Genomic DNA, 22,997 nt, shown 5'->3' on the forward strand with positions numbered 1-22,997 from the left:
ACTAAAATGACACGAGCCAATATCTTAACTCAGCCAGACCTGGTAAAATCTATCAAAACTAGACAGTTAAATAAGAACCACGTTATAAAAATATTAGCCAAAAAAAGACTATTAGATAATTCTGCAAACTCAAATATGAAACTGTACTAAACAGATTATGTGCAAACGTTACAAGCACAGAGCCACGTGGCAGGGTTATGCTCAGATTAGTTGTAAAGCTCGCGCAAGTGGAGTCCAGTCCAGAGTGGTCCGCAGTGGCTGCTCCTGACCTTGATCACGCAAGGGGAAGGAACAGGACCCGCAGGCCCCTTCCCCACGAGAACAGCAGCGTCTGGGGGTGGCCGGGTGGCCAGGGGCAGGGCGTGCAGGGCGGAAGTGACTGTCCCCTGTCCTGGGACTGGCTCGGGCCATGGGGAGGGCAGCACTGACTACTTTGGCCTCCCTGTCCAGGGCCTTGGAGGAGCCCAGCCAGGACCTGAGCATTTGGGAGGAGGCAGCGGGAACCAGTCAGGTAGGGGAGAGTGAAGGTGCCCTGTGTGCTGCTCCAGGCTGCAGGACTGGGCTGCTGGGACAATCCTTTTATCAGGAAGCCAGAACCCAACTGCTCCCCACACCTCACCCCCAGCCAGCATCCCACAGACCAGAGTCCCCACTCGGTGTCTTGTGGCACAGGCACTGGGCCAGCCCCAGGCCAGGCGCTAGAGAAGGAAAGGGTTGGTCGTGCCAGAGGCCTGGGCTGCTGATGGAGGCAGGCCCACGCCACCCACCATGTTCATTGCTGAGGGGCCCAGAGGTGCCAGAGAGGGGGCCCCAGGCCCCAGAGCTGGGTGTGGGGTTGTGGAAGTCATGGGGGCTGTGGCCAGGGGCTCCAGCCCTGGGCCAGGCCCGAAGGATGCACTGCTCCCGAGCACTGGGCTCCCACGCAGCTGGTTCAGGGTCAGTGGCTGGGGCTGGTTCACCTGGAAGGGGTTCACCGGGGCTGAGGCCGCACCTGCACCTGGGGAGGAAGAGGCCAGACAAAGGCTGAGCTGCTTGGGCAGCCCTGGTTCCTGGGCACGCCCGCTTACTCCAGGTCTCCCTCCTTTGTTCCCCTCTTAACTAATCAGCAGCTTCCATGCCCACCTGTGGCTCAGAGGAGGGGTGGAAAAGGCAGAGCTGCTCTCCAAGGTGCCAGTGGCCCCATGGCTAGTCAGCCCCAGAGTTCGGGGTTGCCCTTGGGACTCAGTGGGAGAAGCCATCACAAGGCAGCAGCCAGGGTTAGGGCGAAGAGACCTGCCCAACACCCACTCTCAGGCACAACAAGCAGATGGGGGGCTGGGACGAGAAGCCTACCTGGAGCCAGGAAAGGGTTGAGGGACTGGGCCGGCGGCGTGGGCCTGGTTACCAGTGAGTCAAGGTTCACCAGGGCTGCATTGGGGCCCAAGAAGGACTCGGGCGTTTTCCGGGCGTTGCTGGGCTTGCTTGAGGCAGCAGGCAGGGGCTGGGACTCAAAGGGGTCAGGGCTGGTAGTCCCGTTGTCCTGGGAAGGCAGAGGGGCCACAGGCTCTGCTGCGAGTCAAAGACACACACACACACAGACACAGGTGAGCTTGGGGGCGGTGACCTGGTCACACACCTGCCTCTGCCAGCCAGAGGGCACTGAGGCAAACCCAGGCACCCCTGAACTAAGGCCGGGCCGCCCACTGGACTGCATGGGCAAGTAGGACAGCACATTCACTGGTGTCTTTAAGAAGGAAGCAGCCACGAAACTACAGGCCAAAAGGAGGGACCAAAGAAAAGCTGGAGATGAGCAAAGACAGCCATTACTAGAGCACGGAGTGGAGGAGCCGACGAAGCCAGGTGCATCCCCGCCAGAGCCTGGGTTGCATTCCTGCCAGACAACCCTGGGAGGCAGCGGGACGGCTCAGGTCACTTGGTTCTCACCACCCACCCTGCTACAACTGCAGGATCAAGGGCTCAGTCCCAGTGTGGCCCAGCCGCTACAGGCTTTTTGGGGAAGAAACTAGCAGATGAAAGCCCTCTGTCTCAGTCTCTCCCTGCTTCTCAAATTAACGCAAGAAACAAAAAAAATTTCTCAAAACAGTAAGCTTCAAAACAGTACAGCGTAATTCTTCGGAAAAAAAAAAGTTAGGTGGTGAACTTTGACTAGTGGCTAGGCATGAGTAATTTCTAATTTTCTCACAATTTCAATATCTCAGTTGTCTACAATGAACTTTTTTGTTTGTTTTTAGGAAGAAGAAAGCCAATTCTATTTCAACGGAGGGTGTACTGAAGTAGTCGGAGGAGGAATGCCACCACTTGGGTAGGAGGCAAGGTGGCTGGGGCTAGGGCCCTGAACCACCCTCGAGTCCTCCCCCAGCAGCTCTTTCATAGGAATCTAGCCCAAGGAAGTCACACAGCGCAAAGATGTTCACCACAGCACTACTGGCCTCAGCAAAAATGTGCCATCAACCTCAAACAGCCTTGCCACTGCTGCGCTGCAGGGCATGCTAAGTACACAGCCAGCTACAAAGTAATTCTAGTGAAGAAAATGTTGTTGCAATGGATGGGCGGGTGGGGCAGATTCAACTCTGACCCTGAGAAGTGGAGAGGAGACTACAGGTGCTCAGAAAAAACGCTGGTAGGAAAGAGCGGCTGGGGGTCAGACGTGGGTTAGAGATGACTCACCATCTCCCGTAACCCATTCCACAGGGCCTACATTCGGAAATTCTTAAGTGCGCAATTCTAGATTTTTCCAAAGCAGGAACAGTTCTATAATTAGGGACAGAGACTTTAAAGTCAACAAGCTGCCGTAGTGACCAAGCTCCTGCTCCCTGAGGCATGGAGGGCTGAGGGGCCAGGATGGGCAGCACATATTTTTGCAGCCAGTTCTCCAAGCTGCCCCTCTGGGAGACCCTGAAGTTGGGGGTGGGGGGGACTGGCCTGCAGCTGGCTGGGCTACAAGAGGAAGGGGTGAGAAGGCAGGCAGGAGGGCAATGGGGAGGGTGCAGGGCAGAGGGAAGGCTGGGAAGGAGCGAGTCTCCTGCTTGTGGCCAGGAGGAGGCCCGGCCCTCAGAGGACGAGCTGTCCCGCTCTCCCCAGGCCACACAGGGCTGTGTCCCACACGCCCCAGGTCCCCTCCAGTTCTCCAGGCCCACTTCAACTCCAGCCCCTTCTCTCTTCACCCCCAGGTCCGCCCTGCCCAAGGGCACCCCAGGGAGGAAGCTGGGGCTGTAGTCTGCACTGTGAGGGTCTTTGAGGAGTGCCCCCTCACAACCCGCAGGGGGTGATGGGGAAGCCCTGAGGGAGTTGGACAGGAAGAGGTGGACCTTGGGTGGGGCCTCGCGGGGCTAAGAGGCCAGCACTGTAATGGGAAGAAAAGTTCAAAGAAAAATTCAACCTCACGACTTAGTGTCGATGTCAAAGCTCCTGGACTGGATACTTCAGAGTATGGAGCTGCGGCAGGGCTGGAGAGCTGCTCTCCCTTCTGCAGCGAGGGAGTCTCCCCGACGTACCTGCTTTCTTTGCAGTTCGTAGGTTGTCAAACTCAGAGAAGTCATCTTTAACTGTACCATTCACGTTACTGAAGAGTTCAAAGGACCCTGGTGGACAGAGAAGCCAGTAGTGTGGGCTAAGCTTAGATTCCAGGCCCTTATGTGGGCTGGCTGTATGGCTCCTCACAGCTCTCCCTCCAGCTGTGGAAAGGCAGGGTTGGAGGGGGGAACCTCGGGAATCAAGCTGCCTCGGGCAGGTTCAGGTCACCTGGCAGGCTGGGAGGGGCCCGGAGTGAAGCAGGGAACCGGCCTTGGAGCCACGCGTGGGTGCCACTCACTGCTGCTCCCATCATCCCAACCTGAGGGAAGGGAGCTAGAGGTGGCCTATGTCTGGATAGGGACACCACCTGAAGGAATGGCTTCTCTCAGTAGCCCCTGGGGAAGGGCAGTGGGTACATGAAAGGGCCTGGACAGCTCAGAATGTGGGGGTCAGGAACAAAGGCTACCCGGCAGGGGTGGGCACCAATGGAGAGCGGGAGCCAGGAGCAGCTGCTGGTTCAGGGTGCGGCAGGAGCGGGGACTCACCAGATGTGGACATGGGCTTGGTGGCCGAGGCCACACCCCAGGTGTCAGTCTTCCCTGCACCAGGGGCTGGCTGCTGCGAAGCTGCCCAGGGGTCTGAGCTCTTGGGAACAGTGTGTGTGCTGGTTCCGGTGGGCACTCCCCATGGGTCAACAGAAGCAGCTGGCTTGGCACCTGAGGAAGGCATGGTCAGGACTCAGAGATGCCCCCCACCAAGTGTGGGGCAGCTGGGGCACAAAGCGAAGGGTGTGCCAGGTAGGGTGCTGTCCCACACCACAGCCCTGCCCGGTAAGTTCCAAGAGGAAACACTGGGAGAGGCACCCTCCAAAACGCCCCAAACCCTCTTCATGAGTACAGGCTGCAGGTTCCTCCTCAGACCATTGCAAAGAGGTACAGCAGACATGGCTGACACAGAGCCTGGCAATAAAGTGACAACATGGATTCATGGTGACAAGTGGCTTTTTATTTATTTGTGTGAGCATGTTGTGCACGTGTGTGCACATTTCCCAAGCACCATCTCTGTTCTGGCAGGGAACCCATGGCCGTCTCTGTGATGCCCAGTGTGCCAGGTGCCCTGCTTGCCTCTGTAGCTCGCCTCCTCCCTGTGCTGCTCTGTTCCGGGGTGCACCTGGAGCTGCTTCATCTCCCACTGGGTGCCCTTCCGCGGCCAAGCCAGGCAGAGGGGCAGCTGGCACATGATGCCACTGGGTCCACCCAGTCCCATGGTGGTTGCACCAGCAGCGAGCTCCTCCCACAGCCCAGGGATTTGCTTACCAACCTCTCTAAACGCTTACAGTGACTACTCTTTCATCTGTGCCAACATGGTGGGTATACACTTCGCTATTTTACTGTGGATGTGACTTGCGTTTCTTTATGAACTTGAGCCTCTTTTCAAACACTCATGGGTTATTCATGCCTCCTTTCCTATACGGCGCCTGTTTTACTCGGTTGCAGCCAGCTGGAGAGTGAACCAGTGAATGGAAGATCTCTTTTTAAAAAATCATTTGTATTGGAAAGAGATTTATATAGAGGAGAGACAGAAAAAAAAGATCTTCCATGCACTGGTTCACTCCCCAAATAAATGCAACGGCCAGAGCTGAGGCGATCTAAAGCCAGGAGCCTGGAGCTTCTTCTGGGTCTCCCATGCAGGTGCAGGGTCCCAAGGCTTTGGGCCGTCCTCGCCTGCTTTCCCAGGCCACAGGCAGGGAGCTGGATGGGACATGGAGTAGCTGAGACATGAACCAGTGCCCACATGGGATACGAGCTCCTGGAGGTGGAGGATTAACCAGTTAAGCCAACACAGTAGCCCCACTCCCTCTTTCTGTAACTTTTAAAACAAATACCTTTTTAAAATAAACTGTACAAATTAAAAAATCAATAATAACTGAAACTTGGGCCTGGCGCAATAGCGTAGCGGTTAAGGTCCTCGCCTTGAACACGCCAGGATCCCATATTGGTCCTGGTTCTGGTCTCGGTAGCCCTGCTTCCCAACTAGCTCCCTGCCTGTGGCCCGGGAATACAACCAAGGATGGCCCAAAAGCTTTAGGACCCTGCATCCACATGGGAGACCCAAAGGAGGCTCCTGGCTTCAGACTGGCTCAGCTCCAGCCGTTGCAGCCCTCAGGGAGTGAACCATCGGACAGCAGATCTTCCTCTCTCCTCCTCCCCCTCTCTGTATATCCACCTTTCCAATAAAAATAAATAAAATCTTAAAAACAAACAAACAAAAAATAAGTGAAACTCTTGGGATTCTAACTACAATTGCTCTGAGCACCAGATCAGTTTGGGGAGAATTCCCATGATCGTACCTGCCCCTCAAAGTTACCTTTTAAATCCATTTTCCATGAACTTTTGAAGTTCTCAGGATATTAACTATATACTCTTTCCTTTTACCTCGTAATATTTTCCTTACTTATTTGAGAAACAGAGAGATGGAGATCTATCCATTAGCCTATTCCTGGAATGGCTGCCCGACTGAAGCCAGCAGCCGAGAACTCGGCGTGCGTCTCCCACACAGGTGGCAGGGACCAAGCACCCGCGCCCTCTCCTGCCGCCTCCCAGTGGGCATGAGCAGGAACCTGACATCGGGACCGCAGCCGGGACTTGGACGGGGGTGGCCATGTGCTATTCTAACTGCTGCACAAATTACAGCTTCCTGTTGCTGTGACTGAAGCTCCCGCTGTCCTGCAAATGCTGGTTCTAACCTAATGTTTGGGTCTAAATCTGCCTGGTTTTCATTGTAATTCCTTTTAACTCAAGAACTTACAAGTGTTTTTAAAATTTCAAACGTGTGGTACCTTCCACCTTAGCTCTTGGCTACTGACGGCGAAGGGCACTGCGATGGGAAGGCATGTTCTCAAATGGTCCTGGTATTTTAAAATATCTTTGGATATCTTTCTGGCCGGGACATGGTGAACTCTTTGTAAGTGTTGTGCAGGTGACTGGGAAGGCAGATTCTCCTCGCTTGTCCACCGTGCTGCGTGTGGCTCCTGTGTTCTGGGGGCGTCCTATGTACTCTTGCCCATCACATACATCCCACCCCACCCCTTCCATAGCGCTCCGGGCCAGCCTGGGGGCCTGCACTTCTCCGGTTTCCTCTCCTCTCCGCACTTCCACAGTGCAGGCGTGTTCTGTCCCTGGTGAGATGTCATCTCGCCACCTTCACCAACAGGAGCACCAGCGTGCAGCTCCACGGGCTGACGGCTTTGAGCTGTGGCTGGGTTTCCTTGGGAGAAAGAGGATTTCACGTGGAGCCCTGTGGGGCTGCCAGTGCCCGCTGCACGGACACTGCCCTGGAGGAACACGGAAGCTCTGTGGAGAAACTCCATCCCAGGTCTTCTACGTGGTGGCAGCGCATTGGCAGGAAACTGGATGGGACGGAGAGCTTCCCATCTGACAGCTTAAATCACTGTGACATGTCCCTGTCTCTGGCTTTCTTTTTGGATCACCTACATAGAGCAACTTTCTATAGAACTCTGTAATGCAACTGGACTGAGGACTTGGTGGGTAATAAAGGACAAGAATGGTGCCCAGCAGGTCTCTGATGGCCTAGTTGAACTTTAAGGCTAAGAGCAGACTGGGGCATGGTCCCCTAGGCTTCTGAGACACCTCCTGGGATCCCCATCTCTACATATGCCTCACTGAGCCCCACAGAGCCCCAGTTCCCTCAACAGTAATGCTTCCTGATGGTCCAGCACCACCCCCAGCCTCACCCCACTCCACCTAGGCAACTGCTCAGCATTCCCCCAGGATGGCTCCCGCCCCGACACCTCACCAGCATGCAAACCAATACAGCTGGCAGCCAGGGGACAAGGCACGAGGGAGGCCTGAGGTCATAAGGACCGGGTTTCCCCCACACAGGCACACCTACACTGTGTTTAAGCATCAACAGCAGCTTGCCAGCACACGGGGAGACCCAAGGTATCTGTCAGTCCCCCGCAGCTGGCCCCTGGGCTTCCTGCCCGGCCTCAACCACATGCACGCACGCACCGTGTGAACACCACACCTGGACATCCTCAGAAAAGGAAGTTCTAACACACGGTTGCCCCCAAAATTCGCACGCTTCTATGTGCACCTCACATCAGGCCAAAGGTATGAAGACCTGCAAGTGGACAGCCTGCCCTTGGTGCAGCTCTACCCTGAAGCTGTCCTATGGCCTTTTCTGACTTTCCCTTCAGGAAAACAAAAACTAGGGTGGTCTAGAGACTTAGTTCTCAGCAACCTAAACAAGCCAGCCTGTATCAACAGTTGGCCACAGCTTGGGGTCCCTGGGGAGTGGAATGAGATACACGCTTGGGGCATGGTGCAGTAGCCTTGTGGCTAAAATCTTCACTTCGTATATACCAGCATCCCACATGGGCGCCGGTTTGTGTCCCAGCTGCTCCACTTCCCATCCAGCTCCCTGCTTGTGGCCTGGGAAAGCAGTCGAGGACAGCCCAAAGCCTTGGGACCCTGTACCCGTGTGGGAGATGTGGAAGAAGCTCCAGGCTCCTGGCTTCGTATCGGCTCAGCTCTGGCCACTGTGCTCACTTGGGGAGTGAAATCAGCAGATGGAGGATCTTTTCCTGCCTCTCCTTCTCTGTAAATCTGACTTTCCAATAAAAAAATCTTTAAAAAAAAAAAAGGATTATACTTGGTTCACACCCTACTTAACTCCAAACCACCAGATCACCACATATGAGCCGCTTAGCCCAGTGAGCTTTGGGGGTGGGGGAACAGGTGGAGTTCCATTCTGCCAGCGATGCTGGTAACCTCTGTGTGCCCAGGACGCTATGCAAGCTGCTGGCTGATCCACATTAGGCCTGCAGACAGAGCTAGGCAGTCCTGGGGCCAGCGCCACCCTGACTTAGGGACACAGTGCTCCCCTCCTGCTGCTGTGGGAATGCAGCCAGCTCAGGCCCGGGGGCCAGCTGGCCCTCAGAGAGCACTGCTGGCCAGGAGACTCCCCTGTGAATGGACTGGCTGCTCTGCGCTCTCGCCCTGCACAACCTCGGTGGGGGCCAGGCCTTGCCATACAGCCGATAAAACAAACACTTATTCAAAGTCCGGGTGAGTGAGGAAGAGGAAGGACTCGAGGTCAGGAGGAGCAAGCAGCTTCCGGCTTCCTCCTCTGAAGGACCATTCAGAGGAGTACATGTCCCCTGGCTCAGCGGCCAGCCCAGCATGTCCTGACTCTCGTGCATGAATATTTATGTGCACAGGGAGGCAGTCACAAGCCAAGCAGGGTCGCCAAGAAGCCAGCAGCAACACCTGCTACTGCTGCTGCTGGGGGCGGAAGATGGAAGACCATCCCAGCCCGGGGAGGCGGGGGAGGCGGGGGAGGTGAATGGTCGGACAGGGGCTGAGCAGCCAAGATCTTCTGAATCACAGGCCTGTGGGCCCTCTCAAGACCAGGTGGCCGCTTTGTGTATCTGGAACAGGCAGGAAGTGCCCTGTGCCTGCCAGGTTCCAAACCCCTCCTCTCGGCCCTTAGTATTTCCTCCCGAGGCCACTTGGCCAAGTGCTTGCCTGTGCTGCTTGCAGAGAAGGGGAAATGGCCGGGCTCACTGGGAATGCTGCCTTTGCCAAGTATCACAGCCTTCCTGCAGAGGGTGCGGCTGGCAGTGCCATGGGAGAAGATGCCGGGCCTCCTCATTTGTGCCCACATCTCTGGGCAGAAGGCTGTCCCTGGAAACATTGCCTGTTGGATCCTGGGAGTGCCAGAGCAGTGAAGCCACTGCCACATTCTTGCCCAGAACTGCAGCAATGGATACAGAAGCAAAGGACTGGTGAGCTCAGGCGCTCGCTCCGCATTGCTCCGGCAATAGCTGACCCACCACACCACGCTGGGGTCCTGCGGGACCCTGGCAGGTGAATGCTGGGCCTGTTTAGACTACCTCTGCCCACACTGGGCTGCACAGCCACTGTGGGAGACCCAGCACAGGCAGCTCGGTCAGAGCCATGCACGCAGAGCGCCTAACAAGAGCTGGGGCTTGACAAGCACCCCCATGCTCTGAACTTAATTTACTGCCATTATTTGAACATCAGCAGATTTCAAAAACTCAGGATTCGGTCTTCTTTTTGAAAACCTGGAATTCTAACAGGCAAAAGCTAGAAACAGAGTTCATGTCCATCAGGGCTGGACAGTGAGACACGAAGCGGGGTGGCCACACAGCGACTATCATTCAGCTCCGAGGGGGAACGAAGGCTGGTGAGCACAAACACCAACCTGGGAATGGGGGGGCTGAGTGAAAAAGCGAGTCACAGATGGACTTGACTCAATGGGTCTGTCTGTAGGAGACACCCAAATGTGCAAGTCCGGCAGACAGAAAGCAGACTGACAGCTGCCAGTGGCTTGAGTATGGGGTTCCTTCTGGACAAAAGAAATGTTTCCAAAAGATACTGGCAATTGTATGACACTAAAAATGTGCAAGAAAACACATCTAAATGAGTTATCCACTTTCAAATAATTAGAATAGCCACTCTTTCTTCGTTACAAAACCCTGGAGGGCCCAGAGTGATAGCCTAGTGGCTAAATCCTAACCTTGCATCTGTATTGGGATCCCATATAGACACTGGTTCTAATCCCAGCTGCTCCACTTCCCATCCAGCTCTCTGCTTGTGGCCTAGGAAAGCAGTCGAGGGCGGCCCAAAGCCTTGGGACCCTGCACCCACATGGGAGATCCAGAGGAGGCTCTGGGCTCCTGGCTTTGGGTAGGCTCAGCTCTGGCCATTGCAGCCATTTGAAGAGTAAAATCAACACACATAAGATCTTCCTGTTCTCCTCTGTGTATATCTGACTTTCTAATACAAATAAATAAATCTTTTAATAGTAATAATAAACCTTCAAAAAGCAAAGAAGCAAACACTGGAGAGGTCAGAGTTGTGATGCAGTAAGCTGAAGTGCTGCTTACAATGCCAGCATTCCATGAACGTGCTGGTTCAAGTCGCAGCTGCTTTACATTCAACCCAGCGCCCTGTCCAAGCGTCTGGGAAAGCAGCAGCAAACGGTCCAGTGCGTGGGCCCTTGCAGCCCTGGGGGAGGCCCAGTGGACCTCTGAGCCCCGGTCAGTGCAGCCGTCTGAATGAACCTGCGACAGAGGATCTTTTCCTGTTCTCTGTAACTCTGCCTTCCAAAAAAAAGAAATCTTTAAAAAGAAAAGAAAGAAGAGGGCACTGGACCCTCATGGCCTCATGGACCCCCTGCTCTTGAGCATCAGTCCTCAGCAGGCCCTGCTCCCTCTGGCCCCCCCAGGTGCCCTGCCTGGCTTCTGTCTGGTTGCCTGCAGCTATGTGAAAGCCCCAGTCCCTTGGAAGTGGCACTGCCCCACCCATGCCAAAAGCAACTCGTCAACATGTCCCTGAAGGTAGGGTCCACAAGACACCAGGGCCTAGGGCACAGCCAAAGGCAGGGTTGGAAAGGACCAGTCACTTTGGGGGGAAAAAAGGGAGACCATCCAGGCCAGCTGAGGTCTTGGCCACACCTTCAGGTGGGCGGCCAGCACTGCCCACCCATTTCCTAATTAATTAAGAGACCACCAATGGGGAACATTTTACCTGTAGGTTTCCTGCCCAACGAGGAGGGGTCAGGGGATGCTTAAAACCCCAAGACCCTTCCTCAAATTTTTGATGTCTCTCTCCCCCTCCCCTTTCGAGAGGCACCCCACCTCCGGAAGCACTCCGCAGGTGCTTCCCCCCGCCCCCTTCCCTGCTCACTTGGTCCCTTTGCAAAGAAACTTTTCTGTCTGCAACAGATTCCCGGCTTTTTATTTCTACACTAAGCTGAGGGAAAAAACCCACGGCGCATTTCTGGTAACAAAAAGGGTATTTTGTCTCTCCTGACTGGATAAAACATCCCTGGTCAACAAATCACTGCACAGACATGTGACAGGTAAAAATCAAGTCTCCCTCTTCCACATCAACCGAGATTTAAGTAGAAATCCCTGACACCTGTGACACCCACCACCGGCTTAAACATGCATGGCCTGATCTCTAATGGGCTCAACAGACATCCCGAAGCGTGCCTGCTCACACTCAAGGTGCTGTAACCTTACAGGAGACTCCTTCCCAGATTTAAGCAAGCGCCTGGCTCCAAGTGGATTGGGCCCCACTCCCAATTCTAGCTAATGCACACCCTCCGTGGCAGCAGTGTCTCAAATACCTAGGTCTCTGCCAGCCACAAGGGAGACATGGATTGGGTTCCTGCCCTGACCTGCCCTAGCTCTGGGGGTGTGGGCAGCTGGGGGAGTAAGCCAGTGGACAAATTTCTCTCCCTCCTCCCCTCCCTTTCTGCATCCCTCGGCCTTTCAAATGACAAAATGTTAAGGGGCAGGCATTTGACACAGCAGTTCAGTCATCACTTGAGCCGCCTGCACCCCAGATCGGAGTGCCTGGTTCATGCCCTTACTCGCCCCTCCAGTTCAGCTCCTGCCACTGCCTGGAAGGCAGCAGATGGCCATGCACTGGAGTCCCTAACACTCGTGTGGGAGAGCTGGATGCTAGTCCAGCCCTGGCTGTGAGAGGCACTCCAGGAGTGAACCAATGGATGGGACATCTATTTTGACACTTTTCTTTTTAAAATGTTTATATATTTATTATATATATATATGTTTTTAATTTAAATATATATTTATTATTTTGACACTTTTCAAATAAAATGAAAATAAACCAAAAAAATTGCTAGAAATCAAGTCAAAGCCCTTACGCAGAAGGACGTGCTGCTGCCAGGCCACGGCTTTGGGAGCACTCTCAGCTCTGGCCTCACACTGTCTCCAGGAAGGCTTGGCAAGACCACAGCCACACAGCCTCCCTCCCAGTCTCCCTGCACAGGTCTCAGATGAGCGGAAATTGTACAACTGTGCCGGCTCGAGAAGACTCTTGCCAAAAAGGGTGTGGATTCCACCTGTTGAGGAGGGAGGCACAAAGAGCAGCCCCCAAGTACATTCAGTGTCAACACCACCTCTAGACCATTGCCAAACCCTTGGCAAGGCTAAGACTAGGACCCAAGTGACCTGGATGCTGCCCAGCCTCTCTCTCCCACCTGTTGCCCAGTGTACACAGGGCAGGTCTCAAGCCAAGTCTCCTTGCTTCTAATTGCCTGTCCAGCCCTTTTCCTGAGAACTTAACAGCACACCGCCTGGCCCCTGCGCTGAACCCTGCCCCAGGGTTCTTCTAGGGACATCCACTGGCCGGTGGCCAGATGCTTTGTGCTGCCATCACATGGTGTCCTGTGCTGTCCGTTGCCAGTCAGGGCCTGTTGGTCTTAGGGCTCCTGCCCGGCACGACACCTAGGCCATCATTTAGGAATCCAAGTTGAATACAAAAGATGTTTCCAGTTTAGGAAAACAAGGAATACAATCATGATGTCCCAAGACCCTCAGAGTTAACCAGACAAGGCCCACAGCACACCACGCAAACTGTGAAGCTGAGGACCACCCTTCTCTCCCTCTAGCAATCAAGAAACACTTTCGGCGAGGGCATTATGGTTTTTTTTTTTTTAGGCTAGGGCATTATGGTGTAGTAAGTCTCTGAGGTACTGGCATTCCATATGGGCGCTGGCTTGAGTCCTAGCTGTTCCACCTCCGATCCAGCTCCCCGCTAACAGACCTGGGAAGGCAGCAGAAGATGACCTTAAGTGTTTGGGTGGCTGCACCCATGTGGGAGACAGGGAGATGCTCCTGGCTTCAGACCAGCACAGCTCGAGCTGCTGCAGCTATTTGGGGAACGAGCCAGTGGATGGAAGATTCTCTCTCTGTTTCTCCTCCTCTCCCTGTTACTCTGCCTTTAAAGGAAAACTAAAATAAGTCTTTAAAAAACAAAAAAAACCCACAACTTCCTGTCTCCAGGATGATCACCCAGATCCAACTAATTGTGCTGCAGTTCTGGTTCACACTATGCACCACACACTCTTACTTGGGCTTCCATTCCTCGCTCGGCCTGCAGACCACGGAAGGGCAATCCCAGCAGTAGCGGTGCTGAGTACAGGGTGGTCTGCAGCTGGCCGCAGCAATGGCTCCAAGCCCTTCCTTCGTGCTGACCCAGCGGGGATGCCGGGCGCAGCTCTGCGGCCCAGAGAGCCGAGATGTGCCCTGGGTGAGGGGCAGGTCATTTCTGCAGCATAGGGGAAGTCAGCTCTCCCCCTACCCAGGCAGAGAAAGAGAAGGCTGCACCACTGTCCTCAAGGCACAGGACGAGGGCCTGATGGACATCGCCATCAGTGTCTGGATGCACCTGGACACCCCCAAACGACCCGGCAAGGCACGGCTTGTCCTCCTCACCCGACCAGCGGGCAAGCCAAATCAACAGCAGGGTTTTTACCAAATGATGGCCAGGGGTCTGAAGCGCTCGCAGGAGCTGCCGGGCCGCCCCAGGGGTTGGTCTGGTTTGCAGAGGCTGCCGGGCCCCAGGGCTCCGACTTCTGGGTGGTGGGGCCTGAGCTGGGGAGAGCATCCAGCAAGTCCAAGAGAGGCGTCTGCGGCGGGCGGGCACCGTGCTTCAGAACAGAGAGAAGACAGGTTTCACGCGGCCACCCTGAGGACAGACCCACCCTTCCTACTACCTGGACCAAGTTACCTGTTAGTTGCGGGGGGGGTCCTCACCCCAAGAATGATGATGATGAGGACCGACACTGGGTGGGCTCACCCCAGGCAATAGCTCAGCTAACAGTGCCCAATTCAGATGACAGACCTGAACGTTCTCCTCCCGCCACAGCCGAGGGGTCTGGGGAGTGTGTGTGTGTGTGTGTGTGTGTGTGTGTGTGTGTGTGTGTGTGTCCCCTCAAGCTGGGGGCACCCCTGTGGTGGGGGACAGGACACTCTCTCACCTCTTTCCTCTTGGGAACTTTGGCGGTGTCTCTCCGGCTCTCCTCGAGGGCCATCTGCAGCCTGAGGTCATCGCCCCGCCTGAGGCGTTCTTCCTGTGGAGGGACCACAGAGCTGTGGGCACTGGGGTGGGCACTACTGCACGGGCAGAGCAGTGAGGGCCAGCAGAGTACATGTGGGGCTGAGCACATTGCCTTCTGTGTTGCCCTTGCACCAGCGATCCCCCCCATGAGCCTGCTGGGTGGACTGGCCCAGGCGCCACCGAATCAGGGAACAGGGAATGCTTCATCTACAGTACTTTTTATTCTCAAAATGAAAGTGGCTTTATAATTCTATTTATAGGCACAGTATGTCTCCCTTACGAAACACAGATCTGACAAGCCGGGAAGGAGAGATGAAAATCACCCATCCTCCCACCTCCTACTGTGAATGTTCCAGAAAATAGCTCTGCATTTCCATGAATTCTAACAGAAAAGATTCATTGTATTTACTGAAGGCAAAAATCACCAACATGCAAAAGACAGGGCTGCCCCAGCTTTTACATAATGGTTTAGCAAAAATGAGTGTATTTCTCATGTGGTGTTATAAATATTAATTAAAATAGGCTGCTGCCACCTGTGTCCCTGGGCTCCACAGCAGCTTCTGCTGAGCACCTCCACCACTGGGATGCACAGGCCATGACAGGGGCTGTGCGGATACTTAAAATCTCAGTATCCCAAAGGCCTTCCTCTGGGCCACCCCTGGCTCACCCACCCTCCGATCAAAGGGTGACAGTATGGCAGGGTCACTTCAATCTCTGCATTCCTTTCACTCCCAGTATTGAAGAATGAGAGGAACCAGGGGAACAGACCACACAGCCTATATTCCAGTCACTGGAAACACAGCCCCTCTCATTTTCCTGGATTCTCACCTGGCCTTCTCCCCCCACACAACCCTTACCACTGCTTGACCAACTGCCCCTGCATGGGGCCTCGCTGGCCAGCACAGTGGGAGGCAGGTAGGCGACAGGACCACACTGACAGCAAGCACGGTCCACCTATCTCCACTGCGGGCAGTGTGTCCTCCCCCCACACACACACTTACCTGCTCAGCCACCTCTCTGCTCATGGCAAGAGCCAGCTGTAGCTGAAGCTCCTCCTCTCCACTAGTCTGAGGCCGGGCCTGCTCCAGCTCGGAGGACACCCGTGGGGAGGTGGCTGTAGGGAGAAGGCAACGTCACCAGTCACATCATATAGCAAAAGAGGGTTGTCACACCCAGTACTTCCTGGTCAAGCCACAATCCATTCCCATCTCAGATCCACAAGAGCTTAACGATCCAGAAGGTAAGAAGGATTACAGACATCTCAGCTTAAAAACAGAGTCCAATGGGGCTTCCCAAGTACAGTGTAAGTCACAGGGCGTCAGGGGAGATGCTGTCCTGGGGACCAGGCCTCCTGAGCACCAGTACCTCAGAAGACAGGAACAGATGCAGAGACCCCGAGTGGAGTTCTGGAAGGCAGAGACAAGCGTACCCTTCAGCCAGGATCAAGGAACCGGGACCCACAAGGCTCCCCAGACACCCCACGGTGGAGTTGTTGCTGCTATCTTGTAGGGCTGAGGATCACAGGACACGATTACAAACAGCCCACCGGTGTGTGTAGTACTCCTGGACAGCTGTGCTAATACTAAACACTGACCTTAGAAATGTCTCTTTGTTAAGTTCCCAGCTAGTTTGAACACCTATAGGCAGCTCCTGGAAAGACAGTTCAGACTGAAGGATGGGACGTGAATTCCCTGCTGCTGTAATAAGCCAAGCGAGGAAGTCATACTCATGTGGGCGAAGATGTGAGGCCTACCCCAGCAAGTTTTGTGCATTAGGGAGCCCAGGAGCCTCTGGAATGAGATGTGAAGCTCCTGGCTGTCCTCCTGGCCCTGCATGCCTGCCGCCTCAGCTTACAGCCTTCCTCCCTCCCACTCTCCCAACCTGACCTACCTGTCCCGCAGAGAGTCTGCCCTGGGCACCTGGCTGTGCTCTGCCTCTCCCTCATTGCACTCACACGACAGGCAAATACCAGTCGGCTCGGTGCATGGAGAGATGGAGGCAGCTGTTACAAATAGCTCAACTGTGTACTAGCTTGCTCTTTTACTAAGGCCACTCTAGCAATCCTACACAGCAGGATTTGCTCGCCTATGCTGCCCTGCCTGAATCTAGACCCCCTCAGGATCTGCCTCTGGGATAAGCTACATGCGGTACTGACCCTTCATGAAGGCCAGGGATAAGGCAGACAACCTCGGGGTCATCTACGGAAGAACCAGGGAGATGATGGCACAGGCTGCCCTGGGGCAGGAGGGGGTAGCTGATGCTGCCAAGAGAGGCATTACCTCATGGAAGTGTTTAGAAACACCACGATAAGAATTACACTGGAAAAACTCCCGTTACGCAAGGTACAACATGGACCCAGGGCCCCGAGGACACGCCATCACCCCTCAGTGGCATCACACCTCCTCTTCCAGTCCCGCTCTGGGTGACAGGACTCACTGATGGGGCAGCAGATGCACCAGAGAACAGTGCAAAACAGGCACCAAACTGCCTTGTGTCTCCTCTAACCAGCACAGATGGGGCAAGAAGCAAAAGTGACACTGCAGTTACAAAAACGGATGTGTACTTTTACATGAAAGCACATAAGATCTGAGAGTCAGCACCCAATTATGTATTCTAACATACTTCTTGAGAAATATAGCTGGATGATAACACAAAGTCCTCAAACCCAGCTTCATTCATAACTAGGGTACTTAACAGCACCTAGGTTTTTGTGGATTCTTTCCCCCAGCATCACCTGTGCAGATCAGAAGGCTCATGTTTGGGCTTTTCCGTGCTGAAGGGGCACACATCAGACACACTGCCTATCACCAAGTGAGAATTCCAGACAGCAGGAGGCTCCACTGCACACCCCACGCTGACCCGATGCAGCCAGGCCCGGGAGCAGTGCCCAGCTCTCCACAGGCCAGGCTGGGGAAGCAAGGCCTCCCTAGTCCCTGAGTGCTTCAGTGAGTCTGCGAGGCTTCAAATGCAAATGTGCACTCTCCCGGATGCTGCTGACACAGCGCACAGCCAGCACGTGCGGAAACGACTCACCACATCAGAGTGGAAATGACACAGAGGGTATCCCCCAGGGCTGTGGTTTGTGCAGGCGGATGCACAGCTCTCAGTTCCGCAGGTGGCCGCACTCACTGCCACAGCCCCGGCGGTGAGCCAGGCCGTGTGCCACAGGGACGTGCGAGCCTCAGTGTCAGTGTCTCAGCCTCACAAAGGGCCTCTGTGCCAGGCACAGGACAGGGAACACAGCTGCCGTTGTGAGCCAGGCCTGAATGGACCTGAGCCTCGCTGGGCCCTGCTCTGAGGATGTGAGGATGCATGGACCCAGGGCCCCGCGGCCATGCCATCACCCCTCAGCGCCGTGACACTTCCTGTCCCAGCCCCGCTCTGGGGGGAAGGGAGTGGGGGCAGGACTCACTGATGGGGTAGCAGATGCACCAGAGGCTTCCCCTTCTATGAACACCCCACCTACAAGAGCTCAGAGTTCCCACTCACAGGTCGAGGAGAACCACCACGGGTGGGCCTCAGTTCCTCCCCTTTGGCATCTATGACATGTCCCTCAGAATGCAGTTACAGCAGAGCTGGGAGCTCCTGCTAGCTCAGACACTGTCTCCCCAACCGTCACTCTGCCGGCCCGGGACCCCCAAGGCAGGGCCTGCACTGTGTGTGTGTCTAAAGCAACGGCAGAAATGCTTTGTAATAAAGATGCATCAGCTGGCTGCATTCAGGCAATTCTGAAAGCAGAACACAAGGTACTGAGTTAGAAACGGGAAATCACTTCTTACTAGCAATGCTTCGCAATTTTCCTAGAAAGTAGGGAAGCGGCATCTGCTGGTTACACGGTACCAATCAGAAGAACGAAGACGGGAACCTCACAAGACGTCAGATGAGGAGTGAAGAACCTGTCACCGTGTGTGCCCAGCCTGGGCTCACTGACAGCTCGGCAAGAATGCTGTGTTCCGGCTCCAGGGGCCAGAGCAAAACCCAGCTGGGTTTCAGCACCACTGCTACTGCCCATGCCCTGGGCACACCACTTGGGGGTGAGGTGGCGGCAAAGTGCCGAGTGCATCAATGCTGTCCCCACGCTTGAACAGCAGTGGGCCCACTCAGCGCAGCAGACCCCTGGGAGAGGGTGACTGAGGCACGTGACATCACATGGTACCCCTTCTCCACTGGGGCCCACAAGGCAGAAAACCCCCCTTGCCGGGTCAGGCCCTCTGTCCAGTGACCCTTCCTCCTCACCAGCAAAGCTCCATTCTCAATACTAAACATCAGGGTGGTGCTTGAAGCAACATCTTCCTGTGGCTTCCCAAGGACACCCCAGCCGATGTCCTGAGCAGGGTCCTCTGTCTCCTCGCAGGGAGCAGCCAACTACCAGAAAACAAACTCAGACCATCTCAGGCAGCATTAAAAATGAACAGCAGCAATGCCAAACAGCTTTCAAAATGAGGAGTGCATTAAGTCCAAAACAGCCACACTGCAGCTGGTCTCCAGGAAAGGTGGCTCTGCAACAAGCGGACAGGCTGCCGCAACTGCAGCCTAGCTTTCAGCAAAACACTGACACGAATGGGAGCCATACTGCAGAAGGACAGTTCACAGAACAGGCTGAGTGCAGCAGGAGGCTCAGATGCACAGAGCCATGCCGGGACACTCTGGGGGACCCAGGTCCAGCCTCCTTGGTCTAACAGGGCTCTGAGGAACAGGGACACACAGAGGGTGGGGACAGTGTGAGCAGGTGCAGCACTGGGCCCTGGAGTGCTGCTCCTGCTTGCAACACAACAGCAGCAGGGGCTCTCAGGACAACCCTGGCTGGACAGAAGGAGGGCACTGGCAATCACTGATTCTCACACAGGAGGAGACACGTCCCACAGCCAGGCGTGGGATGTGGCAATGCCCGGTACCTATGTTTAGTATGTTAGCACAGGAGGAAGTAAGGACCACGCCTCTCATTCCTCACTGCTCCCCCGACAGGAAGCAGCTGCTGATGGCTGACCCTGTGTTCCACCCAGCCAAGTTCTCCACTGCATGCTCAGCTTCCTGACACTGCCCCCCAGGGGGGGAATCCGGGGAGCTGTGCTTCCTACCTGCGCTGGTCCCCATGCTGTCCGCCCCAAGTCACAGGGTCCTCAAGGACTGCATTCCCTGTGACAGCAGACCACCAAACAGCAAGCATGTACAACAGAGCCCAGCATGTGACAGGTGTACTGTTGTGCCGGTTTTTGAAACCCCCAGATAATCATCAAGTCTGAAGTCGGTGCTGAAGCAAAAAGGTGGTTTATTCAGGTTAGCCTAGGTAACCCAGCGACCTCCCCCAGCCCAGCATGGCTGGGCGGGGGAGGGGCAGCCGCAGCAGAGGCTGCAAGGAGGACAAAAGAAGCGCGAGCCAGAAGAGCCAGGGAAGCCCTGAGAGCCCAAGCCCCCCCCCCCGGTTCTTATACATTTCAGGCTATTAATTATACAGTCATGATTTAGTAGGCTTCTATTGGTGGGTTTGAAACAAGCAATTTTCAAAAAGTACAAATCGATGAGCTATTGGGCTGTGAATCTTATCAAACACCAGGTACCTCCTTCCTGAGGAGTGGTCTGCCTACGTGACCTGCCAGGTGTCCTGCCAGGTGTCACGTAGACTATCAGGCCTGAGGTTCACACAGCCCCCAGCCAAGCCATTAAGGCAGAATCACAAAAGGCAGAAAACGCCTAGGTTCTTCAGTACAATGCTCATTCTCAGTGAACCCAGCTCCACACCGAGAGGCCAGGACTGGGGCTTAAAGGGATAGTAACATGGCCACACCTCAGCCAGGAAGAGCTATCACTGGGCCCTGGGGACGTGCCCTTAGTCATTAGCCCTTCTCACAGAGGAAGCAAGAGCCCAGAGGGTAATGTGGCTGGCTGGCAACAGAGTCAGCATTCTAGCCAAGACCTAGGACCTAGATCCCCAGCTTTGGGCTGTTTCACTACCAGGCCGGAGGAAGGCCTGTTCTCAGGGGTTGCTCCTCCTGTGAGGATAGCCCACAGACAAGCAACACCTCAAAGGAAGAGGGAATCGCAGCTGAGGGAACCTGCCCTTCCTGCTCCCTGCAGGACCTGAGGGGAGGACACCCAAGAGCACAAGACAAGAGGGCTCTGGGCACTCAGGGTCTTGGGAGGGGCTTTGGGGTGTCTAAGCAGAGCAGTGTTGGGGACTTGGGCCTGGACGGCAGCTGGCAATGGTGGACAAACTCTGGTGCACTTGACAGAGACTCTGTCCCAAGAGCCATGTTCCTGAACACCGAGGGTCCTGGCCAGCCCTGCTCACATCTATCTGGTCCTGTGAGCAGGGTAGGGTGTGTGGGTATGGATTTGTGTGTGTGTGTGTATGCATGCTGTCGCAAGGGACACTTCTGGCAGCTCCTTTGAATATGACCTGTCACAGTGAACACGAATGCATGCTGTAGTGGGGGTGGGCCTTCAAGTAGCCATGACAGTTCTCCAGGGATCGCCACCCACCAGCAGCAAAGGAGGGGAAGGAAGCCTCCTCCCTGCAGGCCTCAGCAAGCAGCTGGTTGGGAGCCACTGCCACAGTGTTAGGATGCCTGGGGTGGGGCGTGTCTGTAGCTGACCCAAGCCTCAGCCAGCACACACGCCAGGGCCCTCCCACTGTGTCCCATGCTGCCAAGGGTTACTCCTGGCATGCAAGGAATGGAGCTGCTTCTGCTGTCTGGCTCCAGTACCATGGCTTCCCAGCTGCCTGGGCCCTGGTCAGCCCTCCATCTTCCTCAGACACCTGCCACACAGGGCATTTCGCTGCCTTGAGTCTCTGCCTGCCTATCCTGCAATGCTCATCCACCCATGTCATTGCCAAGGCCGTCTCCCCAAGTACCTGCCCTGCTGTGCCACCAGACACACCTGGGCAGACCTCCACAGGGCAGGCGGTTTTGCAATTTTATTTAGTACTGGTTCCAGGCACTTTTGTTTTCCCATGGAGCCACTGCACATTCTGCACTACACGCCAGCTGAGAGCAGCCACATCCTCTACCTGTTGTATGCTACAGGGAGACATAGGCTGGATCAGCTGGTGTGGGTCAGGACAAGAGCAGGTGCCAGGCATCTAACAGCTCACATGCAAGAGGAGTCTCTGGTTCAACTAGTCACAGCTTCCCTACCCACCCAGGTCCTGCAGCCTCGGTTACTAGACAGACAAGAAGGTTGAACGTGAGGAGAAGGCAGGCCGAGCCTGAAAGGCCATCCTCCATCTGTCTGCAGGATTCAAACCTCTCTTAGGCTGAAATGGAAAAGCCCATTTGCGCATTCCTTTTTGGGCTGCAGACTAGACCCTCCCCATCACAGGAGCACCTGTCGGGAAGTGGGGGCAGAAAGAGCTCCTCTCACCCTTCAGTGCCCCAGTGCCTGCCATTTCTGGGCACAGTGATATCATGAAGCCACAGCCTGCCCCTCCTTGGGTGGAGCTGGAATACAGGCCTCATCCTGCTGGGCCACCGTGTGTGTGGCTCAGCCAGCCCCACCTGGAGCTGCTCCCAGCCATGGAGTGTCCAAGGAGGGGCATGAACATTGAGACCCAAACCTATAAGCAGGCCCCATGTGAGGCGGGGGCCTTCACCAAGACAAAAGTTGTCTCCTCTCAAAATTTAGTCAAGAACTGGAAATCAAAGAACTTAAATGCCCAAGCCAGCATCTTAGAATAATACTTGCTCCAAAAAAAAAAAAAAAAAGACATTTTAAAAAATGTGCCCCTCAGATAGTAATTTCCATGTAACAATCCTTAAAAAAAAAGATCTATTGCCCCCACCATGGGCTTGGGCCCTAGCAGCCAAGCACCTCTGCCCACTGCTGGGCACAGTCTGCCTGGAAAGCATTCAATGCCTCTAAGACAGAATGAGGTTCATTTACTTTTCCTATTAATCTCACTTGAGGGAACTCTAAAGAAATAATCCAAAACAGCACACACACCCCCAAAACAAAAATGAAAAAAACCTTTATATATAATGTTTCCCCGAGCACTACAACAACTCTGGTCTTAAGGAGGACAGAGAAGGGTTTCCATGCAAAGCGCAGACGTAAGCACACATAATGCACATGTGGTAGCCCAGGGGAGAAGTACCACAGTCTTCCCATGGTACACAGTAAAGAGCTTAACCTGCCCACGGTTTGTCCTTTACTGCTAAGTACAGCTATGCAGCAACATGGAAATTATACGGGGAAAAAAAAAAAACCAACTGGCAAAGCAGTCTGATTTATCCTGGGACCCAGGGACCTTGGCATTAAGAGCTCAGCCCGCCCCCTCCTTGTCCGGCCTCACACTGGGACAGAGACCTGCCCAGGGAAGAGCTACAGCACGCCGAGGCTACATGCCGCAGCACCGCCCCCCCCTCACATCCTGGGAGCCAGTGAGTGCCCTACATCTATCTGCCCCTCAAGGTCAAAGTCTCAACCATCAGCCGTGGGTCCTCAATGATCAGGGCTGGCCTGAAACGCACAAGAGGAGCAAAATAACATTCTGGAGGAAGATGCTTTGACGATGCGTCAGGCAGTCATGAAGGACACACCCTAACAGTGTTCTCTGGTTCCTTT

The 22,997-nt window shown here is 54.8% G+C and overlaps 1 protein-coding gene across 1 annotated transcript in view; it reads right to left on the reverse strand.

Moving 5' to 3' along the window:
- Positions 1–230: 230 nt before the first annotated feature.
- The window catches only part of EPN2 (epsin 2), a 64,827-nt gene continuing 42,060 nt past the window's right edge, over positions 231–22,997 (reverse strand). The window contains exons 6-12 of the mRNA XM_041001684.1: positions 15,437–15,549; positions 14,356–14,448; positions 13,851–14,025; positions 4,059–4,229; positions 3,495–3,581; positions 1,333–1,548; positions 231–991 (exon numbers count right to left, since the gene is read on the reverse strand). Of these exons, the coding sequence (XP_040857618.1) occupies positions 699–991; positions 1,333–1,548; positions 3,495–3,581; positions 4,059–4,229; positions 13,851–14,025; positions 14,356–14,448; positions 15,437–15,549 (1,148 nt within the window). The 3' untranslated portion in view covers positions 231–698. The remainder of the gene's footprint in view (positions 992–1,332; positions 1,549–3,494; positions 3,582–4,058; positions 4,230–13,850; positions 14,026–14,355; positions 14,449–15,436; positions 15,550–22,997) is intronic.

Source organism: Ochotona curzoniae, unplaced genomic scaffold, assembly GCF_017591425.1.
Source record: "Ochotona curzoniae isolate NIBS_2020 unplaced genomic scaffold, NIBS_Ocur_1.0 scaffold_2453, whole genome shotgun sequence".
Classification (NCBI taxonomy): domain Eukaryota; kingdom Metazoa; phylum Chordata; class Mammalia; order Lagomorpha; family Ochotonidae; genus Ochotona; species Ochotona curzoniae.